General features: G+C 46.4%; 1 protein-coding gene across 1 annotated transcript in view; it reads right to left on the reverse strand.

The window, feature by feature from the left end:
• The window catches only part of LOC138258896 (rab GDP dissociation inhibitor beta-like), a 134,960-nt gene extending 115,067 nt beyond the window's left edge, over positions 1–19,893 (reverse strand). Inside the window, exon 1 of the mRNA XM_069206209.1 lies at positions 19,630–19,893. Within this exon, the coding sequence (XP_069062310.1) occupies positions 19,630–19,674 (45 nt within the window). The 5' untranslated portion in view covers positions 19,675–19,893. The remainder of the gene's footprint in view (positions 1–19,629) is intronic.
• Positions 19,894–20,236: the final 343 nt, after the last annotated feature.

A 20,236-nucleotide genomic window follows, 5' to 3' on the forward strand; every position in this document is an offset into this window, starting at 1 on the left:
CACATTCATAATCAACCCAAAAAGAGGAAGGTGCGTTGCTAGACAAAGGAGAGAAAGACATACCGGTGGATGAGTGGGTGAAAGGAAGGGTGGAATGAAACGATGAATGCTTTAATGGGTAAAAGGATGGGTGGATGAATGGGTTAAACTAAGGGTGGAATGAAATGATGAATGCTTGAATGAATAAAAGGATGGATGGATGAATGGGTGAAAGTAAGGGTGGAATGAAATGATGAATGCTTGAATGGATAAAAGGATGGATGGATGAATGTGTGAAAGGATGAATGGGTGAGTGAAATCATAGATGTGTGAAAGGATGGGTGGATGAGAGGATGAGTGGGTGGGTGGGTATGTGATTCGAAGGATTTCTACATGAGTGGATGAAAAGATGACAGTAAATAGAAATCTGAGAGGATGGACGGGTGGGTGAAACAATGGCAGAGTAAATGGAAACCTGATAGGGAAGGCTGAATAGATGCATGGATAGATGAAAGGAGGGCAGAGTACATTTACATCTGAAAAGAAGGATGGATGGGTGGGTGGGTTGGTGGGTGGATTGATGGATCAATGAATGGAGGCGATGGGCGAAGGGATGGCAGAGTAAAGGGAAATCTGAGAATGAATGGGTATGAATTGATGGATGGATGAATGGAGGGGATGTGTGAAGGGATATCAGAGTAAATGGAAATCTGAGGAGGGATGGGTGGGTGCATTGAAACAATGGCCGAGTAAATGGTGATCTGAGAGGATGGATGGATGGAGATCAGAGTAAATGGTGATCTGAGAGGGTGGATGGATGGAAATCAGAGTAAATGAAGATCTGAGAGGATGGATGGGTGGGTGAAAAGATGGCAGAGTAAATTGCAGTTCGAGATAGCAGGTGCATAGTAAATTGAAATCTAAGTGCATGGATGTCAAAGTAAATGGGCGTTGGAGAAGATGGGTGAATGGATGGTCAAAAGGATAAATTGATGGATGGATATGTCAAATAATGGATGTACAGGGGAATGGATGCATAGATGGATGGAAGCACAGATTATGGATGTGTGTTTGGATAGATAAATGGATGGATGGAATGGCCAATGGATGGATGGAATGCTGAAGGCTTGACTGATGGATGAAACAATGAATGGATGAGAAAATGTAAAGTTGAAATAGTGGATATCAGCGGGTGGATGCAAGGGTGAAAGGATTAATAGATTGATTCTTGGTTGGAAGAGACAAAGCTGCTCTTGCATGGTGCCAGTCAGCCTGGGCTCAAAGTGGGGGGGTAGTTTAATTTTCTGGGTACTGCCCTCCTAACAGCAAACCTCAACACATTCATTTAGAACCGGGCCATTATCGTCCCAGAGCTAGGGACCGCCTTCGGCGACTCTATGACCACTCACAGAGAGAGTCAAGCTTTAGAAGTGGCTCTCAAGGTCTGATCTGCAGGTAGAAGTAACAAAGGGCTCGAATTTTCAGTCTGAACCAGGGCACAATATACTTTCCCAATGATGCACTATACATTTCAATGGGTACTTGTCCGAGCTGCAATCAGAGGAGGGATGTCAGTATCCGTTTCAGGTGCTCCCATGGTTTTCCCCTGCAGCAAGCCCAGTGGGTACACTTGTTGAGGTTGACACAGAGCAGGGTTGTCCAACATAGGCCAAGAAGGGCTGAAATATGACAGATTATTCTGCTAACCGCTATATGCAATCGGTCCATTTCAATTCATTTATGTAGATTTCTCTTATGTGATTATCCTGAAACCTAGTTGCAGCCCCCTTCGGCACCTCAGACACCCTCAGGTGAAGTTGCAGAATGAAGTTAGCTGCATTAATTCATATTAATAACGCCACTTGCAACCAAAGACCTTTCTTGCTCGGGGACGAATGGGAGGGTTTTTAGTGTATGCCTATCTGACAGAGAATTTAACCAGATTATTGATCTAAATGCCCTCAGAGTTCTCCACCCAGGCGTCCCTTGGGGCGTTAATAGTGGATGCCATTGTTACCCTGCTCTTTGCTGATGGTTGCATTGTCCTCAGAAGGCTCAAAGGGGTCATTGTCAGTTCTACAAAGGCTCATGCCTGTGACCTGCAGGCCAGACATGATCCTTACCATGAAGCCTCCATCCACTGGACTGTCCCATCAGTGTTCCCAGCCCCAGAGACCTGGAGATGGGATCCCAGGGTGGGAGGGCAGTTATACCCTTTTAGGTTGTGCACTTCCATCGCCTTTTCATTTAAACGAAGAAGACGGTCCAGACAAATCTGGTAATCCGCACTGACGTAAGCGCTTAAGGCTATTAACGCGACAGTAATAAACGAGGCAGGGAGTAATCCCTCCATCGTTGTACTGAAGGCGCTTAATCCTGTTGGCCCCGAGTACTGTCCTCAAAGACCTTGCACACAACATACTACATGGTGTAGTCCACTACTACTTTTAGATGTCATACTATCAACACTGAGCAACAGCTAACACTTATCGTGAGCACTTATTTGCAGTGCTTAATTTGAGCCAGTGGTTTCCGGTACTGAGCACCTGCACTTATTTTTAAGGGCCAGCACTTATTTTTCTGCCTCAAGCATTTACTGCCAGCGAAAGACACAGATGGGAAAGACGAGGAAGAGAAAAACAAAAAAGTGTCACAATGGGAGAAAGCAGAAAGCTGCAAGAGTGAGCTGAAGGGGCAGGGAGTGGCTGTAAATGGATTAAAGAGGCCTGAGATGGCTTAAGGATTACGCTGCCTCAATATTCCGTGTTCGCACATTTGATTGCAGCATCCATGTGTTTAACGGGAGGGCTTTGGGCACTGGCACGTTTTTATTTACAAATTAAGCACTGCTTATTCAATTCTATTCAAGAAAGCTTTATTCGGTTAAAACAACCATAAAAGCATGCATCACAACAGGCACTTTAAAGGAATAAAACACACAAAGCTTAAAATTAACCAGAAAAACAATAAAAGACCCTCAATTCAAAGGGTCAAATAAGACAGCGTCAATCCCTTATTAAATCCCTTGAACGCACAACTGATTTTAAAAAGTTTGCAACATAAAAAACAATATCTTCTGAAAGCATTTGAAAAAATAAAAGAGCTGGGCAAACCCGTTTAAAACCTCGTTCTTTGAGGAGGATTAGAAATGCCTTCCTTGGGACCTCATCATATTTCCAGAAAAAGGTAAAGTGCACCTTCTCGGATTCATGCACCGAGGGTGGGTGCAGGCCCAGAATGGGGTCTTTGGAACCTACATAGACTTTACCTTAAGTGCTCCTAATGTGCACAAGAGAAGCACCAGGCTTCCCACCAGGTTAGTGCCTGTGTCATGGAGGAGTGTGGACTGCGGGTAGGTGTGAGTTGTACATGTACGTAGAATGAGCGAACATAGAAGGCGTGATGGAGAAGCTCAGTGGCTGTAGGGTTAAGTGTCCATGGAGGTTAGAAACCTTTAACTGGAGCAGAGGGTGGAGGGTTTAGGATATAGCAGAGGGTGGGCTCTTCAGAGCTACCTGGAGTTTGGAAACAGCCAGTCATCAGATATTTGGGTTTCACTGCACAGGTGTGTGTGTGTGTTCTCAAGACCTGGCTGTTCGAGCAGTAGCAGCACCTCCCCCCTCAGCACCTTGAGACCCTCACAAGTGAGTAGTGCGCTTTACAAATTCCTGATTGATTGATTGTGTAACTTGAAGGAGATCTCAGGTCTCAACAGTAAGGGCAACTCACACTTCAATCCTTCAATGTCATTGAAATGTGTAGGATTGAGAAATAACAACACCGGGTTGAGAAGTAACAGCGCCTTACGTCTAAGAGGCAAGACAAATTTCCGTTTGTAATGTTAGTAAAAGCTGAAAGTTATAAGGGGTAATCGAAGTACTTGTCAAACTTGACAAACTCATCGTTCGTACACCTCCAAAAAGTTTGCAAAGTAAAAAAACAAGGTAAAAGTAGATTTTAGAAGGAAACATTGAATCAAGGATCTACTTTTAGCAGGAAAAGTTTCTTACAAAATGGGTTCATGCAGTAAATCTGTTGTGCACAAAATTATTTTTGCAGAAAAGGTCATGCACAGATGAAGTTGTTAAAGATGTGCCATCTTTGGAACTTTATGAGGTGAAAATTTTGGAAGCTCCACACAACTTTGCTGTAATAGAGTCCTCTAATAATTACATTCCAGAACTCAGGAAGCCAGTGCTGTGAGCAGTGTCTTTATTTTTCTTCACTGTTCACCTCTGGCCGCCATTGAATGCAAATTAACTGCAGACCACCAGGGGTCCTCGCAAGCTTGTGGCCCAGGAAAAAAACACTACAGGTTCTTTGTCTCCACATCTGTTGGAAAAGAGCACACAACCTCAGAATCCTCTAAAGCATCCCGGCCAGTGCTTAATTTGTGCTGGTGGCTGCCGGTGCGGAACACCGGCACTTATATTTGAGGGTCGGCACTTATTTTAATGCCTCAAGCATTTACTGCGAGCGAAAGACTCGTATGGGAAAGACGGAGGAAGAGAAGATCTAAAAAGCATCACAAAGGGAGAAAGGAGAAAGCTGCAAGAGTGAGCTGAAGGGCGGGGAGTGGCTGTAAATGGATTAAAGAGGCTCAAAATAGCTTCAGGATTACACTGCCACAATATTCTGTGCTCGCACATTTAAATGCAGTAGCCGCGTGTTTTGGAGGATGGTTTTCGGCAGCGGCACGTTTTTATTTGCAAATTCAGCACTGATCTCGGCCAGATGTATGAAGGCATTTTGTATTTTCAAATCGACCGAATCACAAAATCGGGCCATTTGAGACCGCAAAAAGGCCTTTGGTATCTAACAAACCCAACATGACTATGAGAACACCCTCAATGCCAAAAAAAAAGGCTAATGGCGAGAGAGACGTCAGTTAAAGATTGCATCGCCCAGGTAAGTGTCTGTTTTCTCCCCTGTGCATCTCACAGTAACAATACACTCTGCTTTCGTGAATAGTCAAAAGCAGTAAAGTTATCTACAAGTGTAAGGGTGAATTACGTGTATAAATTACTCACAAGTGTAAGTTACCTTTGTGAATAACCCCGAAAACATAAAAAATTGCTATTTTGAAATCACAGCTAGGTAAGAAGGAATTTAGGACGGGAGTGTTCGTGTTTGTGCTTCTGTGCTCTAGGACAGTGGTTCCCAACCTTTTGACTACTGTGGACCCCCACTTTATAATTTCTGGAACCTGGGGACCCCCACTGAATCATTATTAAAGCCGGGGACCCCTCTACTGAGTCATCACTGAAAGCTTGGGACCTAATCTGTTAATATTATTATTTTCTAAGCAGTCACGGACCCCCTGGGGAGGCTGTGCGGACCCCCAGGGGTCCCCGGACCACAGGTTGGGAACCCCTGCTCTAGGAAGGTCAATCTGTGGGATAAATGGGAAGCAAAGTGGATTCAGAAACTCTGCCACAAAGAATTTCCACCAAAGACAATCATTTGGTCTTTTCATAATACTAGATTTATTCAGCAAATACAATTAATATTGCAGTAGTAATCGGTCCACCACAAACTGCGCCCATAAGTTATTAAAATAGTTGCCCATAGCACACAAATTGCCTGAAGTAAAAATATGCCTGCCAAGTTAAAAGACTATAATCAAATAGCTAAATCATTAGATCGAGCAACAGAGTGTTCTGCTTAACATGACCACAGTGTGCTCAGTGTCAGTACAATGTGCTATTCTAAAATGAGCTCAGTTTTGCTCTACTGAAGTATGCTGCCAGAAATTAGCTATGTGAGCTCCTTCTCAATACATTTGAGTCTTCTTTTAGGGTTTTCAACAATAAGAACAATTTATGTAGACACACCAAAAATAATTGTGAAACTCTGAAGGCCCCTCAGGGAAATCGTGAGCAAGCCTTACCCTTTTCTCTCCAAATCCAAGTCTCTCACATACACACAGGCAAGAAAGAAGATGCAGGATAGTTTGCAATAAGAGACTGCAATCTCAATAAAATAGATGTGTTGCAATGATTAGGTAATGAGAAGTAACAAAATCAGGATTGCAAAACTCAGAGATGTAAATATGGACAACCCAAATATACTGCAAAGACCATGAATATATAATTCCTACCTAAAAGCGTATTCTCTTAGCCTGTAGAGAGCATGGCAGTGTTAGCCCAATCTGTCCATACAATTGTTCATGAGAAGCACACCCCACCCACTTACAAGGTGGGGCCTCCAGTCTCCAAATCATTCTCCCAAGACACACAAAGGCTGAGGTCGGCTGCAAAACTGACATGCGGTGTAGATGGAAAATCCTGCCTGGAACCCCCTCTAATGCCTTTGTCCTTTCAAGGAGTTTATATAAGAAACATGTTTTGCTCTTTCAAAATAAGTCTGACCCGGGTATATGCCTAAATGGTAGGCTGTTCTCATAGTCTTGTGGCAACAATACCAAAATATTATCCTGTGCTCCTCGCATTCTGTTCTTGTCAACCCAGGGCAGAAGAACATGATGCAAGCATAACACTGATAATAAGGCTTTTGCGAAATGGCAACTGATTATGAAAATAAAACATTACCACTGAACAAGCTGTACTAAAATCAATAAAGTAATAAATAAAAACAAAGCCTATTATCTAGTTAAATGGGCACAGGCCACAAGGCTAAGCTGAGCCACATACTGAGACAATGCAGGGAACTAAAATGGACCCACGACAGAAGAAAGCATTGCATAAATGTAACAACTTGAGAACATTTGTGCTTCCACCATAACACGTTGCAGATTTTGTCCTTATAATGGTTCATCTTGTTAGCTAAGGAAAGATACAATAGGCCAGAAACTTAGGCGATCTAAAACTGATTCACAGTATTTTTCTATTTTAAAGAGAAAGAAACTTATGCACATTTATTTGTCATGTATATTTTAAAGGACTGCTGTGCTATGAACTACAAAAAATGTCAGGCATTTTTATTTTGTTAATTAGCTCTCTCATTAGCAGCAGGCTGAGTAGAGAGGCAGTGCTTCCGGTCAGGTCTAGGACCTTTGGATTTGTTCTGGCAAGAGAAAGGCTAAAGTGGCTGAGATTCCACTGTCTAATGTCCTTGAAACGCCAAAGATGAGTCCAATTGTGTGTGTGAAGGGTCAGAACTGGGATATGTTTAGGTGGGAAAGGGTCTTACAATTGTATTTTCAAACCTGCTGAAGTAAATAATCAGAAGACAGACCCATGGCACATCTAGCCTGGGAGATGTCATCCTGCAGGAGAAGGGTCGGTCTGTCCATACCCTGACTGCATGACCTGCTAAGGAACGCATGGATGTCATCCTCAGGGGAAAGGTTAGTTTACTCTATCCGAACATGGAGTGCAAGATCTATGAGGGGAATGGAATAATGAATGTCATTCGCAAGAGAAGGATTAGTCTGTACCCAGAGTACATGATTTGCGAAGGGAAGAAAGGATGTCATCATGCTGGGTAAAGGTTATGATGATATCCTTGGCTACATCGTCTCTGAAGGGAACCATGGACATTGTCTCTGAAGGGAGCCATGGACATGGTCTCTGAAGGGAGCCATGGACATGGTCTCTGAAGGGAACCATGGACATGGTCTCTGAAGGGAACCATGGACATTGTCTCTGAAGGGAACCAGAGACATGGTCTCTGAAGGGAGCCATGGACATGGTCTCTGAAGGGAACCAGAGACATGGTCTCTGAAGGGAACCAGAGACATGGTTTCTGAAGGGAGCCATGGACATGGTCTCTGAAGGGAGCCATGGACATGGTCTCTGAAGGGAACCAGAGACATGGTCTCTGAAGGGAACCATGGACATTGTCTCTGAAGGGAACCAGAGACATGGTCTCTGAAGGGAGCCATTGACATTGTCTCTGAAGGGAACCAGAGACATGGTCGCTGAAGGGAACCAGAGACATGGTTTCTGAAGGGAGCCATGGACATGGTCTCTGAAGGGAGCCATGGACATGGTCTCTGAAGGGAGCCATGGACATGGTCTCTAAAGGGAGCCATGGACATGGTCTCTGAAGGGAGCCATAGACATGGTTTCTGAAGGGAGACATGGACATGGTCTCTGAAGGGAGCCATGGACATTGTCTCTGAAGGGAACCAGAGACATGGTCTCTGAAGGGAACCATAAACATTGTCTCTGAAGGGAACCAGAGACATGGTCTCTGAAGGGAGCCATGGACATGGTCTCTGAAGGGAGCCATGGACATTGTCTCTGAAGGGAACCAGAGACATGGTCTCTGAAGGGAACCAGAGACATGGTTTCTGAAGGGAGCCATGGACATTGTCTCTGAAGGGAGCCATGGACATGGTCTCTGAAGGGAGCCATGGACATGGTCTCTGAAGGGAATCATGGACATTGTCTCTGAAAGGAACCATTGGCATGGTCTCTGAAGGGAACCAGAAACATGGTCTCTGAAGGGAACCAGAGACATGGTCTCTGAAGGGAGCCATGGACATGGTCTCTGAAGGGAGCCATGGACATGGTCTCTGAAGGGAACCATGGACATTGTCTCTGAAAGGAACCATAGGCATGGTCTCTGAAGGGAACCAGAAACATGGTCTCTGAAGGGAACCAGAGACATGGTCTCTGAAGGGAACCAGAAACATGGTCTCTGAAGGGAGCCAGAGACATGGTCTCTGAATGGAGCCATGGACGTGGTCTCTGAAGGGAGCCATGGACGTGGTCTCTGAAGGGAACCAGAGACATGGTCTCTGAAGGGAACCAGAGACATGGTCTCTGAAGGGAGCCATGGGCATGGTCTCTGAAGGGAACCAGAGATATGGTCTCTGAAGGGAACCAGAGACATGGTCTCTGAAGGGAACCATGGACATTGTCTCTGAAAGGAACCATAGGCATGGTCTCTGAGGGGAACCAGAGACATGGTCTCTGAAGGGAGCCATGGACATTGTCTCTGAAGGGAACCAGAGACATGGTCTCTGAAGGGAACCATGGACATGGTTTGTGAAGGGAACTAGAGACATGGTCTCTGAAGAGAACCATGGACATTTTCTCTGAAGGGAACCAGAGACATGGTCTCTGAAGGGAGCCATGGACATGGTCTCTGAAGGGAGCCATGGACATTGTCTCTGAAGGGAACCAGAGACATGGTCTCTGAAGGGAACCAGAGACATGGTTTCTGAAGGGAGCCATGGACATGGTCTCTGAAGGGAGCCATGGACATTGTCTCTGAAGGGAACCAGAGACATGGTCTCTGAAGGGAACCATGGTCTCTGAAGGGAACCAGAGACATGGTCTCTGAAGGGAACCATGGACATGGTCTCTGAAGGGAACCAGAGACATGGTCTCTGAAGGGAACCATGGACATTGTCTCTGAAAGGAACCATAGGCATGGTCTCTGAAGGGAACCAGAGACATGGTCTCTGAAGGGAACCAGAGACATGGTCTCTGAAGGGAACCAGAGACATGGTCTCCGAAGGGAGCCATGGACATGGTCTCTGAAGGGAGCCATGGACATGGTCTCTGAAGGGAACCAGGGACATTGTCTCTGAAAGGAACCATAGGCATGGTCTCTGAAGGGAACCAGAAACATGGTCTCTGAAGGGAACCAGAGACATGGTCTCTGAAGGGAGCCATGGACATGGTTTCTGAAGGGAGCCATGGACATGGTCTCTGAAGGGAGCCATGGACATGGTCTCTGAAGGGAACCAGAGACATGGTCTCTGAAGGGAACCATTGACATGGTTTCTGAAGGGAGCCATGGACATGGTCTCTGAAGGGAGCCATGGACATTGTCTCTGAAGGGAACCAAAGACATGGTCTCTGAAGGAAACCATGGACATGGTCTCTGAAGGGAACCAGAGACATGGTCCCTGAAGGGAGCCATGGTCTCCGAAGGGAGCCATGGACATGGTCTCTGAAGGGAGCCATGGACATGGTCTATGAAGGGAACCATGGACATTGTCTTTGAAAGGAACCATGGACATTGTCTTTGAAAGGAACCATAGGCATGGTCTCTGAAGGGAACCAGAAACATGGTCTCTGAAGGGAACCAGAGACATGGTCTCTGAAGGGAGCCATGGACATGGTCTCTGAAGGGAGCCATGGACAGGTCTCTGAAGGGAGCCATGGACATGGTCTCTGAAGGGAACCATGGACATGGTCTCTGAAGGGAGCCATGGTCATGGTCTCTTAAGGGAACCAGAGACATGGTCTCTGAAGGGAACCATGTACACCATCCTGTAGGGGGAGGAACAATCTATCCATACCTGAGTACATCATTTCTGACGGGAAGAACTCATGTTATCCTGTGGAGAAGGATTAACCTGTCTACACCCTCAGTACAGAATCTCTGAGGAAGAAAGGATGTCACTCATCATTTATGGAGGGCTGAACTAAATCCTATTATGAGTTAAACCTCTCAAAATGGGAACTAACTGTCGGAGATGGAATTACTGTATGGTACTTTGCACAGTATTTCCTTTTTCAAAGTTTTTTTTATAGAAACAATGCATTGCTTTTTTACAACTTACAAGCAGAAATTCAGAAATTCACTTACAGAGTGATCCATCACAGTATTGCAATCCCAAATACAAAGGGGTTTAATGCAATCAATTACTATTTGCTCTGAGCATGAGGGCTTTGTCTGGGGGTGTGGTGAAGGTGAGGCATTGGGAGGTAGTGGAGGGAAAGGGGAGATTAGTTCCTGTAGAGGGAGTATTGAATGCTCTCCCCCTGCCAGAGAAAAAGGTTAGGTGGAGCCTGGGATGAGGGTTGGCAGCATGCAGTTTTCCTGGCTAGTCCCACACCTGGGAATGCCAGCAACGTTGATCTCAGACAGAGGAGTGTCAAATCTGGGGATACCGCTCTGCCTAACTCCTTGTAATAAACCTAGTCTCAAAAGTGCAATTGTCTGTACTCGGACCCCGAGCCGAGCCCCATAGCACGCAAGAGGCCCTTGGAGATGGGTCACTTCCTGGTCACTAGCAGGAGAAATCCACTCTCAGCTTTCCCTGGAGAATGGACCCTCAGTCATCAGGAAAACACTGAGGGGCATGTTTATACTCTGTTTGCGCTGATTGTGCGTCAAAAATTTTGACGCACATTCAGTGCAAACCTTGCCCCATATTTAAACTATGACGCCCGACCCCGCGGACGTCAAAAAACCTCGGTGTGCGTCATTTTTTGGATCCGGGAAACCACCTTGCGTTAATGACATGCAAAGTAGGCGTTCCCGTCCAAAAAATGACTTTAAGGCCTGTACGCCTTATTTATACTCCTGCATCATTTTGACACACAGGAGGGGGTGGGCCTTAAAAAACGGCGCACAGCCTGATGTGCGCTGTTTTTTAACGCCTGGGTGAGGGCAGGCGTTAAGGGACCTGTGGGTTCACTTCCATGGTCTCAGACCATGGAAGCAGCCCAGAGATGCCCTTTCCTGCCCCCAGGGACACCCCCTGCCACCCTCGCCCACCCCAGGAGGACACCCATGAAGGGGGGGATCCATCCCAGGTAAGTACAGGTAAGTTGAGGTAGGTATTATTTTTTAATTTTTTAAAGTGGTATAAGGGGGCCTAATTTGGGCCCCCCTACATGCCACTGTGCCCAATGGCCATGCCCAGGGGACAGGAGTCTCCTGGGCATGGCCATTGGGCAAGGGGGCATGACTCCTGTCTTTGCTAAGACAGAAGTCATTTCAATGGGGGTTGTGCGTCAAAAAATGGCGCAAGTCCGGTTTGAGCCATGATTTTTTACTCAAACCTGACTTGCACCATTTTTTGACGCACAACCCCCATTTTCCCCTATGCTGGCGCTGCCTGGTTTGAGTCATTTTTTTTTACCCTGACCAGCCCGCAGCGCCGGCTAACGTCAATCCTTAAATAAGGCACCCGCATGGCGCGTAGGAATGTCGTTAGCCGGCTGTAAATTTTTTGACGCAAACCAGCGCCGGCACTGGTTTGGGTCAAAAAGTATAAATATGGGCCTGAATCACACCGGCCAACGGGTACATACAACTTTAACAAAATGTAACAACAGGTAATAACAAAACCCAACGCCCTTCTACACCTGTTATCCACCTCGGAAGGATGAGCAGCTTATTGTACCTGCTGGGATATGAACCCCTGACGCGCTGGCCCTGTGGTGTGGGGGGGCTGAGCTCCAGGGGGACCCCTCAGCAAAAGTGGTAGGTGGTGGACTTGGGGAGTGGGGACCTCCATGTACTTTGCAAGGTGCCCCCCTCAAGTTTCATTATGCCACTGCCCTAAAGCCTGACTAGGAGCAAAAAATAGCTGTAGGGTACACCGAGTAAGCGCCTGCACAAAGCATCACTATTAATATTACGGCCCCAAGTAAAAAATGTTGCTCCATATTTTTCAAATGTGTTGAGTAAAATTCCATAGGTTTTAAATACATTTTTAAAGGGAAAATGCTTTCGGGTCTGTCATGGTACCCATGAGTAATATTTCTCTATTCCTCCATAGCACAGTAACTTTCCCCCTCCTTCCCTCCTGCCAATGCCTTTCCTTACTCTCTCTCGCTGCTTCTGTTTTTCCTCCCTCTCCTCTCTCACCCTTCCTCTCCCTCCACACTGCACATCACCCCTCCCCCATGGACGTCAATAAGGGGCACCAGGAGTCGCAGCTGCAACCCATGGCTTTCCTCTTGTGACCCCTGGTACTGCCTTTGTGACCCCTGGCATCAGAGGTGGTAAAATCAGTGCCAAGAGCACAGGGGCGTGTCTGCATCATTATACTAATAGTGATTAATATTCTAATATTCACTGTTAGTGTAATACAAAATGGAACACACTGGACCTTCGGTGGTGGCTGTGGTAAGTAAAAGTGGTTTTAAATGTGCGTTGTGTGCGTGCGTGAGTGTGGGTATGTGCAACGTACATGCAAAGTTAGAAAACCAAGATGAAATTAAAATACTCCTCCGCGTTATGCCTACTTTGAGGAGGCATACAATTCTGGTGCACGTTCCTGCCTAACAAAGCTTGTAGATAGGGATTTGTGTCAAAACCCAGAGATGGATATCTGGGAAAGCCCGGAAAACACCCATGGCACACCCGATGGCGCAATCTAGCACAAAGCAGTGCAGAGTTCAACTCTGTGTTACTTTGGGATACTATCTCATGCAAATCCAGATTTGCACTGGATAGTAAATCCGACCCTAACACTTTGCGCCGGAGTGAGTCCCACAAGTGAGCCAAACCTGGCACAAAGCTTTGGTAAGCCTGGGTCTGTGTGCCAGTAAGTATGGGTGAGTGAGAATGAGCGAGATTAAGAGTGAATGCAAGTGAGTCAGTGAGAATGAATGAGAATAAGAGTAAGGCAGCCCCAGCCCATCCTTTGAGGATGAAGGGCCACGCCTCTCCTGTATTTTGCACCTCAAGAGTAGTGTCTATCAGGCAAAGGTCAGCCTGACAGACACTCTTCATTTTCAGCCCACGCAGCCAGGAGCAAGACATGGCTATTTGCGCAGGCTCCTGAGCCGAGGAGCTCACAGCTCCTGTGGGTGTAACCTCCTCAGCTTAGCAAAGGACTTTGAGCCCCTCCCCTCCCCTCCCCCCTGTGACGAGGGGTAATGTCACTCATTGCCTCAAACCTAGGTGCTTCAGCTTTAAGCCCTGAAGCACCCTGGGCTGAGTGTCTATCAGTGACACCTCATCACAGAGTGGGATGGGGTCAGCAATCTCACTGACCCCATCCCACTCTGTGACAAGGTTGGGGCAGCAGTCCCAATCCTCCTTTGACCTCTGATGCTGAGCTGCAGGTAAGTGTGTGTTTTGTTTTTAAATTAACGTTTGGTGTGTTCGTGTATGTTTGAATATTTGGTAATGAGTGTTGTAAATAGATGTGTGTGTGCGTACGTTTGTGAGAATGAATGAGTGTGTGAGTGTATGTCTGCATGTGTGTCCTGCCCACCGCTTCCCTCCTAAAGTTACTGGTCACCACTGGTGTAAGGTGGTGTTAAGAGAGTGAGAGTGAGTGACGCAATGAGCGTGACCAAGAATGAGATGTGATGCTTGTGAGTTTCTCATTGGCCCTGGCATACTAAAGGCAAATACTGTCTTATAGAGACACAAGGGCAAAATACTGGCACTGGGTATACTTGCAGCAGTTTGTAGCATGGCAGACACAAAATACTGGCACCGGCTCACGGGGGTTAATTCTTGGCATAAAGGGCATCAACTGTAAAATATTGGTTGGTACTGGCATATTAGAGTTCATTCATGGCATATTGGGCACCTATGGAAAAATACTGGCATACTTGATGAAATTCTTGGCATGTGGACACGAGTGGCAAAATGCTGGTACTTACACAGTGGAGGTAATTCACGCCATAAAGGTGGACAACGTGGCATATGGGAGGGTGGCGACTACGACAAAATGCTGCCCATGACATACTGAGGTGCTTTTTGATATAAGAGTCAACTATGGTTTACGAAGGAATAAATTGCTAAATTCTGACACTGGCATATTGTATGAAATGTTTTGATATAAGGGGTACCCATATGATATGGGGGCATCCATGAGAAAATGGATGACCCTGGCACAATACAGGGAGTGCAGAATTATTAGGCAAGTTGTATTTTTGAGGATTAATTTTATTATTGAACAACAACCATGTTCTCAATGAACACAAAAAACTCATTAATATCAAAGCTGAATATTTTTGGAAGTAGTTTTTAGTTTGTTTTTAGTTTTAGCTATGTTAGGGGGATATCTGTGTGTGCAGGTGACTATTACTGTGCATAATTATTAGGCAACTTAACAAAAATAAAATATATACCCATTTCAATTATTTATTATTACCAGTGAAACCAATATAACATCTCAACATTCAGAAATATACATTTCTGACATTCAAAAACAAAACAAAAAGAAATCAGTGACCAATATAGCCACCTTTCTTTGCAAGGACACTCAAAAGCCTGCCATCCATGGATTCTGTCAGTGTTTTGATCTGTTCACCATCAACATTGCGTGCAGCAGCAACCACAGCCTCCCAGACACTGTTCAGAGAGGTGTACTGTTTTCCCTCCTTGTAAATCTCACATTTGATGATGGACCACAGGTTCTCAATGGGGTTCAGATCAGGTGAACAAGGAGGCCATGTCATTAGATTTCCTTCTTTTATACCCTTTCTTGCCAGCCACGCTGTGGAATACTTGGACGCGTGTGATGGAGCATTGTCCTGCATGAAAATCATGTTTTTCTTGAAGGATGCAGACTTCTTCCTGTACCACTGCTTGAAGAAGGTGTCTTCCAGGAACTGGCAGTAGGACTGGGAGTTGAGCTTGACTCCATCCTCAACCCGAAAAGGCCCCACAAGCTCATCTTTGATGATACCAGCCCAAACCAGTACTCCACCTCCACCTTGCTGGCGTCTGAGTCGGACTGGAGCTCTCTGCCCTTTACCAATCCAGCCACGGGCCCATCCATCTGGCCCATCAAGACTCACTCTCATTTCATCAGTCCATAAAACCTTATAAAAATCAGTCTTGAGATATTTCTTGGCCCAGTCTTGACGTTTCAGCTTGTGTGTCTTGTTCAGTGGTGGTCGTCTTTCAGCCTTTCTTACCTTGGCCATGTCTCTGAGTATTGCACACCTTGTGCTTTTGGGCACTCCAGTGATGTTGCAGCTCTGAAATATGGCCAAACTGGTGGCAAGTGGCATCGTGGCAGCTGCACGCTTGACTTTTCTCAGTTCATGGGCAGTTATTTTGCGCCTTGGTTTTTCCACACGCTTCTTGCGACCCTGTTGACTATTTTGAATGAAACGCTTGATTGTTCGATGATCACGCTTCAGAAGCTTTGCAATTTTAAGAGTGCTGCATCCCTCTGCAAGATATCTCACTATTTTTGACTTTTCTGAGCCTGTCAAGTCCTTCTTTTGACCCATTTTGCCAAAGGAAAGGAAGTTGCCTAATAATTATGCACACCTGATATAGGGTGTTGATGTCATTAGACCACACCCCTTCTCATTACAGAGATGCACATCACCTAATATGCTTAATTGGTAGTAGGCTTTCGAGCCTATACAGCTTGGAGTAAGACAACATGCATAAAGAGGATGATGTGGTCAAAATACTCATTTGCCTAATAATTCTGCACTCCCTGTAGAGGTAACTTTTGACATATTGGGACATCCATACCACATTTTGAAAAAAGATGGAGTCAACTCCTGGGGAATGACAAGAGTGATTGGCTTGAGACACCACAAAAGGATTTGAATAGTGAGCGTGTTTTCAGTGCCTATAGCATTTAGCACATTTATGCGGACATTGCGCTTTAAAATGCAGTGGCAGCTGCTACTCAACAGGAGTGGGGGGGTGGGGCATAAAAAAATAAAATATATATTTTTTTAAACGTTTCCGTCCGGAGAGACGGGTCCGTCTCTCTTTCATCCTCTTCTCTTCCCCGATTCCCGGCAGCACGGAAGCACACAAGGCTCCCAGACTCCCCTAAGCCAATCATGACGCTGCTGTCACCAGCATGACAGCAGCGTTGTGGTTGGTGTGAGCGGCCTGGTTCGGCACTCAGACAGGGAATGGCAACCTGTGCACGTTCTTCTCCTGGCTGTGCAATACAGCCGGGTGGAGAAATGATAAGTGCGCATGACTGTTTGGCCAGTCCACCATGGCTGGCCAAACGGTCATGCACACTTATGGTGCACATACGTCTCCACCCTGTGAGGGAGCCCAGCCCCACCTCGCCCTAACCCTGCTCCTGAGAAAAAATAAAATGATCATAACATTGCGTTGTTATCATTTTTGCTTTCCTTTTTATGCACTGCACAAAGCAGTGGGACAACGCGACTCCGCCTCAGTGGAGGAGCAGCAGATGTTAAAATGTGCTGCTTCACGCCATTCTTTATACATTTTTCTCAGGGCAGTCATTATGCCCCAGAAGTTTCAAAGATCAAATCGGCACCCTAACATAGGTGGTATCTGAAACAGACATTCGTCTGTGTTATGTTGTTACGCTAATCATGCAGTTATCATGTCAATTGTTAGGATGTTAGGGTCATGTGCGCACCTTCCTGGAAAAATTCAGGGTGATGGCAATAGGATATCACTTCCTCTAATGACACTGAGGTCAAAGCGTACCTGATGTCATGATGTCACTTCCCCTACGCCTGGCAGTCTGGTGAATAGATGGCCATTAACTTCCCTCTGTCATGTCTTGTGCTCGGTTATGTCACATCTCAGGAGTGCGGCCGTCAAACACAATCATGAGTCGTAAAACACAGCAGCGAAGACGAATACGCGTAGACAATGCAGTCACCGGAAGTGACGTACCAGGGACTGACATCACGCCACTACCACACCCCTCCCGGCTAGCTTTCCAGTCAGAGTTGACATTGCTATATATGTTTACATATGTACTAGTTTATTATGTGTTTACAGAACTTGAAAGAATTGCATCAGTTTAGACAAAAAAAAGTAATGTAGCCAATATTTGTGATATATTAGATAAAATGAGAGGTCCAAGCGGGGCACATGGGTGGGCTCGAGTCCAGTTGTCCATCTTTAGGTCGAGCATGCAAGTGCTTTGACCTGTTGCAAGTGTTGTGGGCTTTTAACCACGCCCACTGCACGCCCATCACTATCACTCGTTCATGGGCTTGCCTTTCAAAAATCCTTTGTTATCATTGGTAAATGCTTTATGTTTGTCCCTCCTTGGGGCGGTTTTGTTACCAAAACACATGGAGAGAGTATGAGGGAGACAAGGGAAATTAGGAGGAACACAACCGTACTCAGCTCCCTAGATGTATATAACCAAAAATCACACTAAGGTGTACGGGGTTCTCTTATAAACCAAGATATTTTTTTACAGTTTTGTTACTGCCTTGGACACCGACCCTGTTACATGGATAATTGCACGTTTGTGATATGCTTGACTGCGAGCAAATTTATTTTTCCTATTGTGTCTCTCCTTCGCGCTTACGACAGCCTTGGCGCTTTGAATCGGCTCGTTTACGTCAACTGTTTACTTTACCATTTTCTATTTAAGTGGCAAGAAAAGTCCAGTTAGGAACCTACAATGCTAATAGCTCTAACTCGAGCAAACGTGAGACCCATTGCATTGCAAATTTTGTTTTCTTATTGTGTTATGATTGATCAGTGCTCTGAGACATGTGATGTAAGGGTTTAGCGCTGAGATAAGAACGAGAGAATGCAAACAAGCACAGCCATATATGTGACTTCCTTATCGCCAAGGCCACTTGAATTATGCAATGGTGCGGCCTCTGCGTTTTTCGCATAATTATGGATCTGACACATTTGCCACATAATCCATCACCTGCCGCATAATCTGCAGAATAGTACCAAAAATTGTTCTAGCTCGAACAGTTTAAAAGCTACTAAACACGCAGTGACACTGTTGCTGCACATTGAAAGGCCCTTTGCAAAGGTTGACTGGACACCTTTCTGTTGGTTATTGCTACGTTTGGGTGTTAAAGTGCTACTAATATGGTGCAACCTATGCGCAGACAACATAAGCAAGTGTATACGTGACAAAATGATGAATACAACCAGAAAATGTGCCGTATTACGCCGCAGAATTTGTAGTTTCTTGCAGCATAATTTTGCCAACCCTGCTGCATAACCTGACCTTCTCCTGCCGCATAATTCCAGTGGACCTGTCTGTTTGTAGCCACGAGTAACCCAACTGCCATATTTATAACGCCTTTCACAAAACAGACAGCCTCACAACAGTCCACCCAGAGGAGGAGGGAGGTCGTTTATTTTAGGGCTGGGGGTGCTGCGCGCCCGCCTCTAAGAGCTATCTCCAAGCAGATGGCCTCCCGGGGAACTGCTTGAATGCGGGAAGACCAGTCCGGTCCTCAGTCTTTGTATCAGTCTACTGAGCTATCTTATCTTCTACAAACTGGGGCGGAGATTGGTCAGCAAGATTGGGAGTGGGGGCGGGGGGAGTGTAAACTTCAGATTTTCCGACAATCAGGCTGACACTGGCTATAATGTTTAAATACATTATACACAAGCAGGGCGCCTGAGAGGGGCCTTGGGGTCAGTGGGAAGGGAGAGGAATGCGGATTGGTAGGAGGCCTTAGAGAGGAAATACAATATTTTGTAAACCAAGCAATGGTTTTAGGACTTGCAAACGGTGAGAGTGTGTGCGTTTTTGTTTGTGATGCAAAGATTCCTGGTGAAATCCGACAGACACCCCACCATACGGTACGGAGGCCCCGCCCATCTATTTACCAGAGGATACATTTATTATGGGGTGTAACACCCCAAACACCCCCGGAAGCTAGCTCCCTGAAGCTGCGCCCCTGCTACAAAAACACTGACAAATGACTCCCCAGGCTCGGAGAAGTCGCTGGCGTTCAGTGCGGTCCCCCGGGCACCGAGAGTCCATGTGCACCTACAGCACTGACTGCAGAGCGTCGCCCATCACTCTATCCGGCCAAGGTTGTAAGTTTACGGAGGTAATCTGAGCTCCACTGTCCTCAACGCCGCATCTACCTGCCTCGATATGTCTCTACTCGAGCCTATGTACATCACCTACGTGTACTTAGTGTGACGTCATTTGGTGGTCGATAGTCCCACAGATGGACATTTCTGACCTCAGTACACTGGCACGGGCCCCTGGTGGCCCCGGGTGTTCTATGTCAGTCACGTTTGGTGACATGCGATGTGGTCGTAAAGGGACAGGTCGCTCACCTTCAGGCCGCTCCCCAGGACAATCAGGTCGTACTCCCCCTCCATGCCGCCCCGCGGCTTCAGCAGTGCCCGGCGCCTTGAAGTTCAGGTGTGGGCGCCTTCCAGCTCCGGACAGCAGGGCACAGGATCTGGGCTAATCTGGTCTGCCAGATGGGGCGGATTCCCTTTGTCAGCAGAGGATCAGAGAGGGCTGCCTGTGACGTCAGCAGAGGACCAGAGAGGGCTGCCTGCTCCACTGATGTCAGCAGAGGATGAGAGAGGACTGCACGTTCCTGTGACGTCAGCAGAGGATCAGAGAGGGATGCCTGTGACGTCAGCAGAGGACCAGAGAGGGCTGCCTGCTCCTCTGATGTCAGCAGAGGATGAGAGAGGACTGCACGTTCCTGTGACGTCAGCAGAGGATCAGAGAGAGCTGCCTGCTCCTCTGACGTCAGCAGAGGACGAGAGAGGGCTGCCTGCCCCACTGACATCACCAAAGAACCAGAGAAGGCTGTGTGCTCCTGTAGAGGATCAGAGAGGGCTGCCTGTGACATCAGCAGAGGACCAGAGAGAGCTGCCTGCTCCTCTGATGTCAGCATAGGATGAGAGAGGACTGCATGTTCCTCTG

Source organism: Pleurodeles waltl, chromosome 9, assembly GCF_031143425.1.
Source record: "Pleurodeles waltl isolate 20211129_DDA chromosome 9, aPleWal1.hap1.20221129, whole genome shotgun sequence".
Classification (NCBI taxonomy): domain Eukaryota; kingdom Metazoa; phylum Chordata; class Amphibia; order Caudata; family Salamandridae; genus Pleurodeles; species Pleurodeles waltl.